Source organism: Aedes aegypti, chromosome 2, assembly GCF_002204515.2.
Source record: "Aedes aegypti strain LVP_AGWG chromosome 2, AaegL5.0 Primary Assembly, whole genome shotgun sequence".
Taxonomy (NCBI): Eukaryota; Metazoa; Arthropoda; class Insecta; order Diptera; family Culicidae; genus Aedes; species Aedes aegypti.
Window position 1 is genome coordinate 155,873,723 of NC_035108.1, and position 16,274 is coordinate 155,889,996.

The 16,274-nt window shown below is 36.0% G+C and overlaps 2 protein-coding genes across 2 annotated transcripts; one reads left to right on the plus strand and one right to left on the minus strand.

Annotated features, from left to right (window-relative positions):
• Nucleotides 1-400: 400 nt before the first annotated feature.
• LOC110676145 lies at nt 401-973 on the plus strand. The gene is made up of 2 exons (XM_021842887.1): nt 401-500; nt 563-973. The coding sequence occupies exons 1-2, from the start codon at nt 492-494 to the stop codon at nt 884-886; spliced, it is 333 nt and encodes a 110-aa protein (XP_021698579.1). The 5' UTR covers nt 401-491; the 3' UTR covers nt 887-973.
• A 13,289-nt stretch (nt 974-14,262) lies between these two features.
• LOC5577963 lies at nt 14,263-14,834 on the minus strand. The gene is made up of 2 exons (XM_001663587.2): nt 14,678-14,834; nt 14,263-14,604 (listed from the first exon to the last, which is right to left on the minus strand). Exons 1-2 carry the CDS (start codon nt 14,684-14,686, stop codon nt 14,299-14,301), a joined length of 315 nt encoding a protein of 104 aa, XP_001663637.1. The 5' UTR covers nt 14,687-14,834; the 3' UTR covers nt 14,263-14,298.
• Between the last annotated feature and the right edge of the window lie 1,440 nt (nt 14,835-16,274).

Consider the following 16,274-nt stretch of genomic DNA (forward strand, 5'->3'; position numbering starts at 1 on the left):
GCAATCGAGATAACCACGCGTGATATTATGCAAATCCGATCAGTAGGTATGCCGTGTGAAGCAGAAGCCCTGGCAGCATAAAAGTAAACAAACAATGTCTAGAGTCTGGGTTTGTAGAATAGTTGCGCCACCTTGCAAGCGAAAACCGGATTTCAGGCCAAACATTAAAAATTCATTCCATTTGGTGTGAATTATGCGCCAAACGCATAACACCAGTAAGGCATCGCCAGCAGTTCGTCTGGTTTGACGTCACAAAGTTGCGACGTAGAAAGGTCAGTTTTAGCAAAAATTTGAATAAGTTTTCGGAAAAGAAAGTTTCGCCATAATGCAATGTGTTTTGTTTTGAAATTGATAAAATCATGCGACTTTCTTTTTGCAGTATAAAAGCGATTCGATTTTGAACGATCGTCTCAGTCATTTGCCAAGCTGATTCAAGTCAAAAACATTTTCTCGTGTTTCTGCACATTCCACTGAAGGTTCAACCAGTCAAAATGATGAAGGCAAGATTCTATTTATAGATTTTTTTGGAATACAGTTTTAAAAATATCAAATTTTCACATAGGTTATTGCTACTGTTCTGCTTATCTCCGTGCTTGCCGCTCATGCCAAGCCCACTAGCGTGGATGAATCGTTGGATGCCCCGGTTGCTGATCTGGTTCAAAGTAGCCTGGCCGTTGCTGAACAGGATCCAAAAGTGGAAGCCATCAAAGAAGCTGATGTTGAAATGAGCGACCAGAACAAGGAAGCTATGGAAAATGCCGAAACTTTCGGATTTGGATACTACAAGACGTTCTATCCACGTGTCTACATTCCGTCCTACCCAGTTGTGCACCAGTACGCATATCCTGTAGTCCACCATTATCCAGGATATGTGCACTATTACTAGGAGTATTGAAATGTCTAGACATTGTTGAAATGTTATTATTTATTTCGATTATTTATTGTGTGAATAAAGGTGCGATCTAAAACAAAATATTGCGTTGAAACTCACTACTGACTGATCTCCGAACATTAGCGTTCAAAAGTAGTAGGGGTAAGGATTGGAATAATATGGTGGCATAAAGGAGTACGGGTTGTACTGATTGAATCCACGGTAGTAAAAGTCATTATTGTATAACGGATTCATGAAGTTATAGAACCGTGGCTGGTATCCATACCAGTAGGTTTCAGATTTATCCATATCGTTATTGTTCATTGAATTCAACGATGTCCCTGCTCTGATTGGTCTGGGGCGAGGCATCGGTACTTCTTTCACAGGATTTGCCTTCACGGTTTCACTTGATGCTAGAGCAAATGCTATCACTAGCATGGAAATAAGTGTTATCTGTGAATTAAAAAAAAAGAAGTATGATAGAAAATATATCTAGTTTTCATGTGACAACAGTTACCTTTGACATGGTGCTAAATTGTTGCTTCCACGAGGATTATGTCGCAGTTGATGTATTTGAACAACGGTGGCGATCGGTACTGATAACAGCTACTTGAATATACTCTTTTATATGTTATATGTTGACACCTTGGACAACTTTACATCAATTGTCACCTACCATTTACAACTTCAAATCATGCTAGCAAAACAAACTGAATCTGCGTTGTAAGTATTTTCTCTATTGTAAGGCTTGTTCTAACATAAAAAGGGGTGTCGATGGTGTAGCGATTAGCGTGGCTACCACTCATCTTAATTGATTAGGGTTCAACCGTATCAGGTTTTTAGGATTTTTGAAATGAGAAAGGTGATACAAGATCATCTGTTTCAGAATTTTAGTGACATTTTGGGTCAGATGTGATTAGGAAAAGAAGAAAAAGTTTAGTTAACTAGAGCTAACGATGGGAAGTAGGGACGCGAGCATGAAATGCTATCATTAAAATTGACAATACGTGAAGTGTTAATTATTCAAAGCAGGCGACTCAAGGTAAACATAATTGGCCTTGACGAGATGTGTCTTTTCTACACATTCTTATTTCATTTAACTCTGTGGCTTTTGGTTATCATTACAGGATACAGTTACATTTTTGTTGATGATGTCTTGAGAGTTATAGTTTAAGAGTTACTGAAAGCAGACGGTAGATAAGATTAACGAAGTAGATCGGTAGCCGATCAGTATTTGACAGCGTGCCAGATATAATATGATCGAGTTCCGGTAATCTATCGATTATTTTGGAAAATGTACCGAATAGTTTTTAAAAAATATTCAATGAGCAATGAGTTAAATTCTCAACTAAGTAATTGAGCTAGCAAATCATCGATGGTTTTTGGCGTCGTAGTAAAATAGTTGGTGGAGTTTAAGTTATTTCGATCAAAAATGCTAGAGCGATTTAAAGATCCAGTGAACGTGACAATGCATAAAGGTGAGACAATGCCAATGTTTGTGCATGAACTAACATTTACTGATAAGAATAACGTTGTAAAGATAACCATCACGGCATATTACATTTTGTCATATAACAAAATTATAACAATAATTTTGTGTCACATAATTCTCATCACATTTTATCTGAAATCATCATGGCCTAACGCTATAAGGAAATTCTATTCAGTACTATTTTTGACTATGATCCTTTTACGATCCCTGTTAGTACCCGTGCCTTCGATTTTTCGTGGGACCCGTTAGTGAAAGCTAGCGGTGGTAATCCTTCTTGGACACCGTCTTGGGAGAAAACCTTTTAGAAGGTCGAGTCTTCTTTCGTTTATTCACTAAACATAGTTGCAACACCACGAACAAAAGGAACTTCCTTTCAAAAAAGTGGACTCTAAAACTGTCACTTAAGGTGAAACATCTCAGAATCCAAAGATGGCCGGCACAATGGCCGACTTGTGCCCCTACTCACGATTTCAAAGGCACAAAACTGGAGAAATAGTTGGCAAACGTTTCTGATCTTCTTATTTTAAGCTTTCTGCTAGTGCACAAAGCCAAAATAAAAAGTGCACGGTTGTTGGATGCTTTCTTTGTGAGATTTGTGCCTTTGAAGTTTTAGTGCAATCGTAGAAGTTGATTCAAAACTGTTTCACCTTAACGTGACTAACATTGAAGATAGGACGAATCTCCGGGATGCACACTTTCTTCCAAGGGTGAAATGGTGGATGCTGATAATTGCATCGAAATGAGCAATCAGTTCCATGCTCTAGACACATTTTCCGAACATCAAATTAAAGCATCGTCTAGTCCAAGTTCTCTGATTCAAGTGAGGAAAGAAAGAGAGCCACCTATCGTGGTCAGTTGTCCGGAATTTGGGGGATTTCGGCAGCAGATCTTGAACTCCATTAAGGGAATCAAGGTTTCCTTCCAAATTGCAAAGAAAGGAGACTGTCGCGTTTCGCCGGAAACTCTTAAAGATCACGAACTTCTTCTCAAACATCTTGAAGAGAAGAAGCACATTTTTTTACTTACGACGACAAAACTGAACGTTTGTTCAAAGTCGTCTTGAAAGGTCTCTCAAGTGACTATAAGTCACCTGGAGAGATCAAAAATGGAATAAATGATTTACTTGGATTTTCTCCAGTCCAAGTAATCCTTATGAAAAAGAGAATCCAATCTGGCATTGTTCGGAAAGGGCTTTCTCAAGAATATTATTTAGTAAACTTTAACAAAAAAGAACTAAATAATATTAAAGCTTTAGAGAAAGCTAGACTTATGTTCGATGTCCGTGAGAAACCTGGAGGAAATTACCAGAACCCTACTCAGTGTCGTCGGTGCCAAATATGGGGTCATGGTACAAGAAATTGGCGCATGGATGCTAAATGCATGATACGCGGAGGTTCTTCTCACGCTAAGGACGTCTGTCCAGTGAAGGAAGATACCGATAAGTGCGCAAATTGCGGGGGCAATCATAAGTCAAATTTTTGGGCTTGCCCTTCACGTAGGCGAGTCGTCGAGGCTCGTGCCAGGCAGATGAACGGTAATATCCGTTACGAAAACGGTCCAGGTAGAGTTTCGAACAATGCTCATTTTTAGTTAACGATCGTTTGATTAGGAAACATACCCATCAGGAATATTATAATCATACTGATTCACAAACTAATCCGTTGAGTAGTCGTTCGAATCTTTTAATTTCAAACGTGTCTACCCATGGAAAGTCCTTTGCCGATATCGTAGCAGGTAATTTGAACTCCTCCCGTTTTCATACTATGAGTAGGTACCCGTTCTAATTGTTTCAAATCAAATTGAGAAAAAGCCCTGCGCCACAGGAAACTTCTACTCCGTCTCTTCGTCTACCGAAAATTCTAACGGAAAATCATCAAATGTACCCACTTCACATGATATGTCTGCCTCTGATTTTAATTTTCTAACTGCATAATTGAATCTAATGATTGATGCAATGTTCAAAGCCACCACTATGACTGAAGCAGTCCAAGTTGGTGTAAAATTTACTAATCAAATTGCTATTGGACTACGTTTTTCTAATGAATCCAAAAAATAATAATTTAAATATTTTAAATTGGAATGCTCGTTCTTTGAATGGTAAATAGGACGAGCTGTTTAATTTTCTTAAAGCTTATGACGTGCATATAGCAGTAGGGCGATTCAAATTTTAAAAATGTTTGAAAATCCAATCTCCCATATGCGCCTTACCATCCTTACCATAAAAATGGTGTTCTGTGAAATTTTCAGCTTTCTAGGTGGTGATTTAAAGGTGGCCCAAAGACAATGTAGGTTTATATGGAAATTACTATGGAGAAATTTTGAGAAATGTTCCAAACACGCTAGTACTGTAATGTAATAGAAACTCATCATCCCGTAGTAAAAACTCGTTCTTCAAACCCCAATAAAGAAATTTGCTGACTCACTACCTAGAAAGCTGAAAATTTCACAGAACACTATTTTTCTGGTAAGGATTGTAAGGAACGTATGGGAGATTGGATTCTCAAACATTTTTAAATTTTGAACTGCCCTAATATATCAGTTATTACTGAAACATATTCAAAACCATAAAAAACTTAATATTCCAAACTTAAAAAAGAAGCAGTTTTCGTCATTTGAAACTAAAGTTTTTTAAACTTAAGGTGTTTCAGTTGAAACACAGCTTGGTAAACATACTTTCATAACTGCCTATTTGTTTTTTCAATGTTCTGGAAAGCAAGTTGATTTGCTCAAAACTGATTTGCGAAAATTGACTCGCAATATTTTTTTTTTGTCATTGATGACTAATGCCAAACATCGGTAATGGGAAAATTTTCAAAGTAATTCCAACGGCAGAATTTTATTTGATGAGTGCTCTTCAGGATATTTCTCAATTAAATACCCTGATAGCCCTACATGTTTTTCCTCTTCTAGAAGTCCATCTACGATTGATTTGGTCTTAACCGACTCTAGTCATCTTTGTAGCCAATTAGTTACTCATGCTGATTTTGATTCTGATCATGTCCCTATTACTATTACGATTCTCAATCCTATTAGCTCCACTTTCAATTGTTTTCGAGCCAACTGGAATATATATGAAACATATATTGACTCTAATCTTGATGTTAACATTTCTTTACAAACAAAACTAGATATTGACAATGCTCTTGAAAAACAAACAAACTCTTGAAGCCAGGACCATTGCAATTCCAAAATGTCCAAAATTTGAAATCGTGATTGTAGACGATGATCTTAAATTCCTGATCAGTCTTAAAAACTTGAGGAGAAGGCAATTTCAACGCACTCGCGATCTTGCTATGAAAATTATATGGCAGGATTTCCAGAAAGAAATCAAGAAACGTTTTTCACAATAAAGAAACAAAAATTTTGAAAATAAGGTTTCTCAATTGGACCCTGGCTCTAAGCCCTTTTGGAAATTATCTAAAATTTTGAAAAAAAAAACAAAGCCCATACCGGCATTGGAAGAGGAAAACAAATTATTACTAACTAATTGCGAAAAAGCTCAAAAACTTGCTATGCAGTTTGAAAGCGCGCAAAATTTTAATTTAGGACTTACTAGTCCAATTGAAAATCAAGTTACTCAGGACTTCGAAAATATTCTCAATCAAGAGAACGTTTTCGAAAATGCCTGTGAGACTGATTTGGAAGAAGTGAGAACTATTATTAAAAAAAATCAAAAATATGAAAGCTCCTGGCGATGATGGAATTTTCTACATTCTCATCAAGAAACTTCCAGAAAGTAGCTTATCATTTTTAGTTGATATATTTAACAAATGTTTTCAATTAGCATATTTTCCTGACAAATGGAAAAATGCTAAGGTTGTTCCAATTTTAAAACCAGACAAAAATCCTGCAGAAGCTTCTAGCTATCGTCCAATCAGTTCATCAGCTTTCCTCCATCAGTAAACTTTTTGAAAAGGTTATTTTGAACAGAATGATGGCCCACATCAACGAAAATTCAATTTTTGCCAATGAACAGTTCGGATTTCGCCATGGACATTCGACCACTCATCAACTTTTACGTGTAACAAATTTGATTCGTTCCAACAAATCTGAAGGCTATTCTACTGGTCTTGCTCTTCTAGACATAGAAAAAGCAATCGACAGTGTTTGGTATGAAGGTTTGATCGTAAAATTAAAACCTTTAATTTTCCAACATACATTGTTAGAATAATTCAAAGTTATCTGTCAAATCGTACACTTCAGGGTAATTATCAGAACTCCAAATCTGAAAGACTTTCTGTAAGAGCTTGTGTTCCTCAAGGCAGCATTTTGGGACCAATATTATACAATATTCTCACATCTGACTTACCTGAGCTACCTCAGGGTTGTCAAAAATCTTTGTTTGCTGATGACAAAGGACGAAGTCTGCGTGTCATCTGTAGTAGATTGCAAAAGTTTGGATATTTTCTTCATACTTGCAAAAATGGAAGATTTCTTCTAATGCATTCAAAACTCAACTAATAATATTCCCCCATAAACCCCATAAGCTCTTTTAATGAAACCTTCAAGTAGACATGTTGTCACGATGAGAAGGATTCCAATAGATAGGTCAGATGAACTTAAGTATCTAGGGCTCATGCTAGATAAGATTTTAACTTTCAAAAATCACATTGAGGGCATTCAAGCCAAATGTAACAAATATGTAAAATGTCTCTATCCCCTTATTAAAAGAACATCAAAACATTATCTTAAGAACAAGCTTTTCGATATTCGAACAAATTTTCAGGCCATGTTGTATGCTGTACCAATATGGACTAGCTGTTGTAATACCAGGAAGAAAGCTCTGCAGAGAATATAAAATAAAATTTTGAAAATGATTCTGAAGCTTCCTTCCTGGTATAGTACCAATGAGTTACATAGAATATCCAATGTTGAAACATTGGAACAAATGTCAAATAAAATAAATAACAATTTCAGGCAAAAATCGTTGCAATCTTCTATTGCCACGATTAATGTGTTATATATTTAGGATAGGTAAATTGAAAGGTTTTTTTTATAAGCAGGTGAAATCAACTCGCTTGTAAAAAAATCTGAACTGCTACGGCAAATGGAGTGTAATATGTTGTTAACAAAATGTTAATAACATCTTAAATTTGTTTTACCAAATTAGGATGATAGTGTTGTCTAACATAGAACACCTAGATAGGTGTAATGAATGTAATGTGTGGAATAATACTAATTAAAATTAAAAAAAAAAAAAATGCGAAGACTGCGTGGCATCTTCACAACATAAAAAAAAAATAACGGCCGACGTAATTTATCATATATTGGACATAATTGAATTTGATTATATAAAATTTACAACAATATTCCATTCAAAACTTAATCGAGTTCGATGGATGAAAATGCTAAGAAACTAAGAAAGTTTGAAAATTTGTTTTTCATATTTACAAAAATGGAAGATTCCTCCTTATGCTTCCAAACGAACGAAAGAATAAATTTCCCACATAAACCAACAGCTCTTTATTTGAAACCATCAAGTAGACATGTTGTCACATGTCACATATCACACGTTGGGGCTCCCATAAATTGATCACATGGAGGAAAGTGTCTAGGGCTCATGTTAGATATTTTTTTTTTAAATCACATTGAAGCTTTCCTTAGCCGATTGGTTAGAGTCCGCGGCTACAAAGCAAAGTCATGCTGAAGGTGTCTGGGTTCGATTCCCGGTCGGTCCAGGATCTTTTCGTAATGGAAATTTTCTTGACCTCCCTGGGCATAGAGTATCATCGTACCTGCCACACGTAAATGGCAAATTTGGCAAAGAAAGCTCTCAGATAATAACTGTGGAAGTGCTCATAAGAACACTAAGCAGAGAAGCAGGCTCTGTCCTAGTGAGGACGTTAATTCCAAGAAGAAGAAGAAGATATGAAGCTAGAAGCCTTTGGATTGCATATAGTGAAAACCACATCTAAATCATATGGATGCTTGTTATAAGCATTCACCTCCGCACTTTTAGGGCTACCCGCAAAAACGAAGGGCTCCGTCTGGGTAGACTTCGGCACCTTCAATTCCACGGGTTCTGCCGCTGTTACAGTCGCCATGGGAAGCCTAATTTAGTTTTATCAAATTAGAATGATAATGTTGTCTAACACAGAAGATATAAGAAATGAATGTAATGTTTCAAATGATACTAATAAAGGAATTAAAGTAAAAGCAAGTTGATTCGGATATTTTTAAAGATTAAAATGAACGATTGAGATATCCAAGATTTATTGTATTCTGATTCCATATCGTTTTTTGTTTCATTTTATCAAACATTGGTTATGAAATGAAAGAGTTGAAGATAATGCGATGGTAGAACATTTCTCAGATCCAAATGTTTGGCTTATCATTCAACTTAGTACCAGTATGGGTAAGAATAGTATCTTCTGTATCCATAGTAATAGCTAGGGTAATAATATCCATAATGGGGATACACATGAATTATTCTGCGATATCCATATCCGAAGGTTTCAGCCTTTTCCATGTCATCCTCTTTGTATACAGATGTTATTGGTTCCTCTAAATTTGCAGCTCCATCGATATTTTGATGGCCATTTGGGTTAAATTTAGTCGTACTCTCGATAGCAGCTGCATCGATAAATGCGTCCTTTGGAGGAGCATCAACTGAAATAGCTGACAAAACCGCCAAGGAGAGAAACACGAAGAACACCTGAAACAAAGCTTAGTTTTTTAATCTGTTCAAAATTTTAAAGTTGAAAGGCAACATACCTTAATCATCGTGGGATGTTTTGCGTTTACAAAGCTCGATGTCTAACTTAATCTTCGTACAACTGCTGCAGTTTGTGCGGAAGCATCAGCTTTTTATACTCTAAATTTATGGGAACAGAAACTGCGTTGAAAACGTCATTCTGCGGAATTTTTGCGTCACGGGATTCCGAAACTGCCGTTCCATGTGAGTACATGAAAGGAATCGTCATCAGTCTTGTGATCACGAAGACCCACCACGCATGATTGGTGTCAGTTGAAAAGTAGTGTTCGATAATCACGTGTCAGGCACAGCGTGTGATCATTAAACGGTCAGTGGTCACTGGTTAATGTTTGCGTCACTCTTCAAAATTTGGCTTGCTTTGCATTGCTTCATGTTCTGTTTTTTTAAGATTCTGCCGGTATAATTTTAATTGATGGTTGGACCTCTTATTTTATTGAAATTTATTGTGTCTAATCCATTTTGCTATTCCACAAATATTCAAACACAGAGATTAATCTTTTCTTCCGTCAGCTTTGTCTTTACAATCTTTAAGCCCTTCCTAATCGAACAAAAGGCTAATGAACCACCCGGCCAAAATGTCTATAATCGACGGAAAAATATTTATAGACTGAACATAGTCATTGTATGCATGCTGAATAAAAATAGGCAGTTCAGGTAAAATATTCATAAAAAACGGCATTTGAATAAACCAGTTTTCTATGCTAGATGTAAACTGATCTTCTTCCTTACAGCATGATAGTGCTACTGTAGATCGATAGAGTTTCCGAAACGTTATTTACTGAACGACTTTCAGAAGGTTTTGGCATTGGTGTGGGAAAAATATATATTTTCACTCTAGACCTCTTTTTGGATGTCATTTGAGTCCCATAAACAGCTGTGCAAAATTTCAGCTAGATCGGTGAAATTATAATTCAGCGCCAGTCGTTCAAAAGTTTTTATGGGATTTACTAAGGGAAAACTCACTTTTGCAAAGACAAATCTCTGTATAAAATATAAACACAGATCTCGATAATACGATGAAAAATCACAGATCTCGATAATACGATGAAAAATATTGCCGAGACCACAAAACGCTCTCATGTTTGTGAAAAAGTTAAACATTCACTATTCGGAAATTTTGCGTGAACATTCCATCAAGTTTTCAGTGTAACTTTGAATCCGAGATATGGATTTGATTCATCTTCACCTTAAAACCGGAAATTTTTTAAGGCAGCTGGTGTTATCTCCGAGGAGTTCAAGAATGGTCCTATTTATAAGTACTGTGGTCAAATGAACCGAGTTTATATGTTGTAATGTTGATTATTTTTTAGATGTTTTTTGGTTTCATTTTATGGTTGCTTTTTGTTGGTTAATTTTACCGTGAATTCAAGAATAAAATCTATTTAAGTGTAGCTTTAACTATATGTCTCATCATTCTGTTGAATGAATCGAATCATAAATGCCTATGAGGACTAGAAGTTATACAGTCGACTCTCCACATCTCGATGTTCTACATCTCGATATCTCTCCCTATGTCGATGATTTCATAAGTCCCTTCAGTATGCATACATTTTCACTCTCCATATCTCGATATCCTCCTTATCTCGATACCTCCATATCTCGATGTGTTTCTGATGATTTTTCGTTCTCAATTTTCTCTCCGTATGTCGATATGATCAATATCGAAGGTTACTAGACCAAAGTTGTGGGATTCAAAACAAATTAGGAGCGCTAAATGACGTCTGTTTGTGTATTAATTTCTTGGCAACGGAGTGTTTTTCAATCTAGTATTCATCAAAAATTTGTTCTTTGTCTCGATCTCTCCCTATCTCGATGGTCCCTTCGATATCGAGATGTGGAGAGGCGACTGTATTTTCAATCGATTGATTTGTAACATTTTCTTTATCAGAAACAATTACTATTTCAGTCTCGTCAGCTTTTACATAACTCACATAACTTACATAACTGTTAACTTCTATTGTCTCTATATCAATGGTATTTAGAAAAGGTTTGGTTCTATCAAATGATGTTGACGACAAGTCTGCAAAAATAAATGGAAACAGTGTTTAACATTTTTTGCAACTTCTTAAAATACTATTTGAGGGTGTCATATCGAGATGCAAATGTCAGCAAATTGTTGTGTAATGACTAATTACGCAACTATTAAGAGATTCGAAATAAAAAGCGTAGCGTATTGGGCATTGAAATTAGTAGCGCAATAATTCTTAAGACACCGCGGAATGCAGTGCAGGAAAGTAGGTTTTTTCAGATTGACGTTTCAGATTTACAGATTGACGTTTTTAAAACAGCCTATTGTGATGAGAAATTGCAATATAGTAGTTTACGCAACAAGTCGCAGAATGATAATTCTTACAGCACGAGTCGTACATACATCCAACGAGTCTTGCCGAGTTCGGTTATTACGATGCGTGCTGTAAAATGTCGAGTTCTGAAACGAGTGGTGCACAACAATTTTTGCAATAGGGTCCTAAAGGCCTGTCCCAATTTTAATGCCAGGCGCTTAAGTTTAGGCCAAAAACACATGTTTACCCAATTTTTCAATGTATTTCTTTTGTTTAAGTCCAAAAAACCTTTTTTTTCGATTTTGTTACACTCCTTGGCTTAAACTCAAATATTGGGTGTATTTTTCTTTCCGTGTCCCTTCCGAAATGTCAGATGTATGCAACTCGTTGCAGATCTCGATTTACGAAATTACGCATTCTCAATACTTTATTATCTTTAAATTTATGGCTAAAGTGATTTGAAACCTGATTTGGAGTTCAAACAAAAATACTGCTTTTGAGGATCTTGACTTTTTTTTAAACTGACGTATAGGCAAACTTAGGCAAGAGGAGTTTTTACAGTACAAAGAATCTGTTGTTAATTTATTTTACGTATGAACAACTATAAGTGTATATTTAATAAGGTTAACAAAACTTAAAATAAACTTGCATCCGTGGATGATTGATCTAGGTAAGAAGGAGTAATCAACCATAAACTGCTGAAACTCAAATTTGTACAGGTTGTGGTGAAGATGATTTAATCATGTTTTGAAGCAGCAATTTAGGTTTTTGGACATGTGCAGTTATTAAGCATATATTTTTTTTAACATGTTTCATATCTGGCGTTCAATATCATAAGAGCATAACTGCAGTGATCGATTTCTCTTTGTGGGAGATAGAATACACTGCGTTGAAAAGTAGCAAGAGGATTGATCACAGCAATCGGTTTCAGACTACTGTCACTTGCACTCTAGGTGCATTCATACTCTGCCTCACGGTATACACAACAAGGTAGACTATTCCCACGTGTAAACAACGATTTTCAATCAGAACATGTGTCGTCATTCCTATCGTCAAGCATGAGGCTTAAAGGATAGTAAGAAAGAGAGCAGGCCTCGCTTTCTTTTGCACTCGTTCGAGTTTCCTATAGGAATGATGTCACTACCAAATGTCATTTTTGGGAATATAATACCTTTCTTCTTTTTATCGTGCTCTGCCTTACTTGCGAACCGACATTTGGCTGGGCAAGTTTTGTAAGCATCGCGTGGAAGGTGATTTCTGTCCCGTAGATAATCGGAACGCCACACTCTTCATCGAGTTGTTTCTCTTTAGCTAATAACATGGCCAAGCGACAATATTTGACTGCTGTTTTTGATTCTCTAGAAAACACTCATCGTCCTTCGTCATATTGCTTCTAAAAAATTTACGAGAATTGATTGACAGCTATTAAAAAAAAAAAACTTGACCTTTGTGCATCGTCTTGCTTATATACCAGTTTAATGCTTATAGAAACTTAAAGTAAAATTTCAGTGACAATTTACACAAAAAACTTTTTTACCATCAAACAGTTGATTTATAATACAGATTTCATGCAGTGTATGATATTTTGATGTAAGATGCTTATTCTTATAAGAAGATAGTGGATATCTTATTAATATAGTAAGATAATAAGAGAATTAGGATGTCAATTTTGTCCCGTGTGTTTATTAGTTGCGGTGGGAGTAAAGTGGGTGTATTTTAGATCAATTATTGGTAGGGGAAGACGGGGTAAGACCGTCCGCCTAAGCAATTAAATTCATATGTCAAACTCAAGAATCAATAAATACTTTTTCGACGCAGCATGTCGTTTTTTGAAGCCTTGAGCATGATCAAAAAATATCACAGGTGTTGTATTCGTTAAAATTTATTTATTTCATGAAGCTTGAAAAAGTGATTTCTCATCACGATTTTTTCTAGCGACGGGGTAAAACCGCCCACCCACGGGGTAAAAGCGACCACCTCGATTTTCGTTCAAAATTTTGTGAAAAAATATATCAGTTCCCTGTTATTCTAAAAAGTATATTGTTTTATGATTTCTATATTGATTAACGTGGATATTGAATAATTTATATGGTTAATTCGGTCAAAAAACTGAGATATATACTTATCATTACCTTAAGATACCCATATTTTGGAAAAATATGCTGATTTGGTTTGTATTTATTACAAAATTGATTTTATTTTACTTAAATAGTAGTGTACAACGTTGTTACAACTTTTAAAATGGTTTCAACATTTTATTTGGTATAAATTAGGGGTGGCGGTCTTACCCCATAAACAGTGGTCGGTTTTACCCCGCTTGTGCAATTTTCACAAGTAGGGCCTTATTTCAAAGCTAAATATTTAAAATTCATATTTCACTTCACTGAAGCATATTACACATTTATGTTAAAGCTTGGAAGGGTAATTTGAATTAAATTGACAAAAAATCCCTTCCGAAATCCTTAAGTCAGCATCTGTTAAAATTAGATCAAATTCAGTATCTACGAGCAAAAACTTTGTTTTTGATATTTGTCATTGAAAAAATAATGTTGGTATCACCCTAAATGCTTTGGAATGTCAACAATCATGTGTTTATGCAAAGTGCTTGGTGAACTTTCAAGAAAACCACCATTTTCATGTCAAACTGAAGGTGGTCCGTCTTACCCCGGCGGGCGCTCTTACCCCGTCTTCCCCTAACGAAAACTCTCAATCAATAACTGTTGAAGTGCTCATTAAAGCACTAGCCAGGGAAGCTCATTGAAGCACTAAGCAGCAGCATAGATTATGAAAATCCATATAAAAGAAGTTTGTATGATAGATCAGGTTCAAGTGGGGACCAATTCTAATGGAGACTTCAAGGGATCTATAACCCTGTGTCATCTTACTATTCAAACAAATGAACTTGGTTTTGAGTATTTATTTAAGTCCGATTAAGTCTTCACCAATAGTAATGAGGGTATCCATATCCGTGACCGTATCCATAGCCATATCCGTAATACCGTGGATAGTAGCTGCTGTAGTAATAGCGAGGATAATAGCCATAGTATCCATAGCCAAAGGTTTCAGCGTTTTCTAAACTTTCCTTGTTGGCATCGGCTGCAACACCAACTGGGCCAGGTTGTGGCGCTCCATCAGCAGCTTGCACGGGAACAGGAGAAGCTACCTTATTTACTTGTACGGTCTGTTCTAGGTCCGATGGGAAGGCACTGGCAACTGCTGCGAGAGCGAGTACGGCAACGATCAGCTGTAAATAGTGTTCCAAAATAGATCAAGCTTTATCGGTTCTGTCCGTTAATTTGATTTAACTCGCTAATTACCTTGAGCATTTTGAAGGTTTTCGAATCTTTCTGTTTCACGTTGTGACACACAACAAGATGTTTTTCACTTAAGAAGGCAACTGAATATACTCGCTGTTCGAGCGCCAGACGGTATTTATACCCCTTCCTCCGGGTTCCAGATTCCAAAATATACAAATATTACATCCTACCGCTAATGGTGGACGTGCGACAGAACTCGAAACTGCATCGTATTCCGTCGGGAATGTATCCTCCCGAAACGCACACAAGAGAGACAGTTATACCTACCGTAAGGGAAGGAAATCCAGTGATCGCACGCGCAAGTTTGCCAACCATTAGATTGGGGGTTTTCAGGTTTGTAGTTTGACGGAGCTTCGGAAGTTTTGACGTTATGATTATATTTTAGAATTTTAGAAAAATATTTTATATTAAAGAGGCTTTTCTCGCGTAACTTCACAAAAGGACCTATCTATTTAACATTGAGAGGTTATCTTCGTTTGGTTTTCCTTTAATCAAAACTCAGCCACATTAACCTCGTCTGTGAAATGCTAGCCAAGGACATTGTGTATTGATCTGTAGTGTAAAACTTCCCATAAGTTTTTGTATTGCACTATTATAATCGAAAAATAGTGAGAATGGAGAAAATCGCTATACACCCGATTCTGTTTTTGCACGGATTTTTTTTTCCATCAAAACTTTATATTTGCATGAAACGTCGAGAAATGCTGTTATTGTTTTTTTGCACGGGTTTTTGAAATATTGAACTGAAAACATTTTTTGAACGGTACGCATCCTCCGTGCAAAAACAGGATCGGGTGTACATATGTCTTTTAGTAATTCAGCGAGATTTTTTACCAACAGAAATATGGAATCGGTTTTATAAAGATAACTTCCACAGCCAAACAAACGTGACAATTACTACAAAACGCGATTAAAACCATGTTCTCGCGACACATGTACGCCCAATGCTAAAAACATTGTGTTTGGCCTATGAGCCAACAGATAGCGGTAGCGATGTGAGCGCTACGGGTGTCGGATTAAACACTTACCATATATTTGAATAAATCGTTGAAAAGGTGGTCGTTGAACACTGAAGAGAGTGTGATGTTTGTTTGTATGTGCTACTATGTCAATAACTGGTCCTTTTATTGATGATTATTTCTTTATACAAACTTTTTGAATCCTCATGAGCGTTAATCTTTTATGTAAATCTTATTTCATATTTTAATTGTCAGTACTTTGCTTTTGCTCGGATCTTTAACTATAATACAAATGTTTTACGTTACAAAACAAAGATGATTTTTTCCAAAAATATACTTATTTTAATTTTATATAAATAAGTGCATTTTTGATGAAAATGTTCGAAATTTTTATAAAACGTACACAAATTTGTATCATATATACATTTTTTTCATAAAGTTCGATCAAGCGTTTAAGGCAACAATTAGCTATGAAAATCAAGAATGCTCAAAATAAATCACACCTTCAGTGGAATTCAGACAAAATACTATTTAAATTAATGTTTTGCAATTATAATTGACAAATGCATACCAGAATGAAATAAGTATCTTCATCTTCATCAGTATGCGAAATCGAGCTTCAATTTATGATTGAGAAG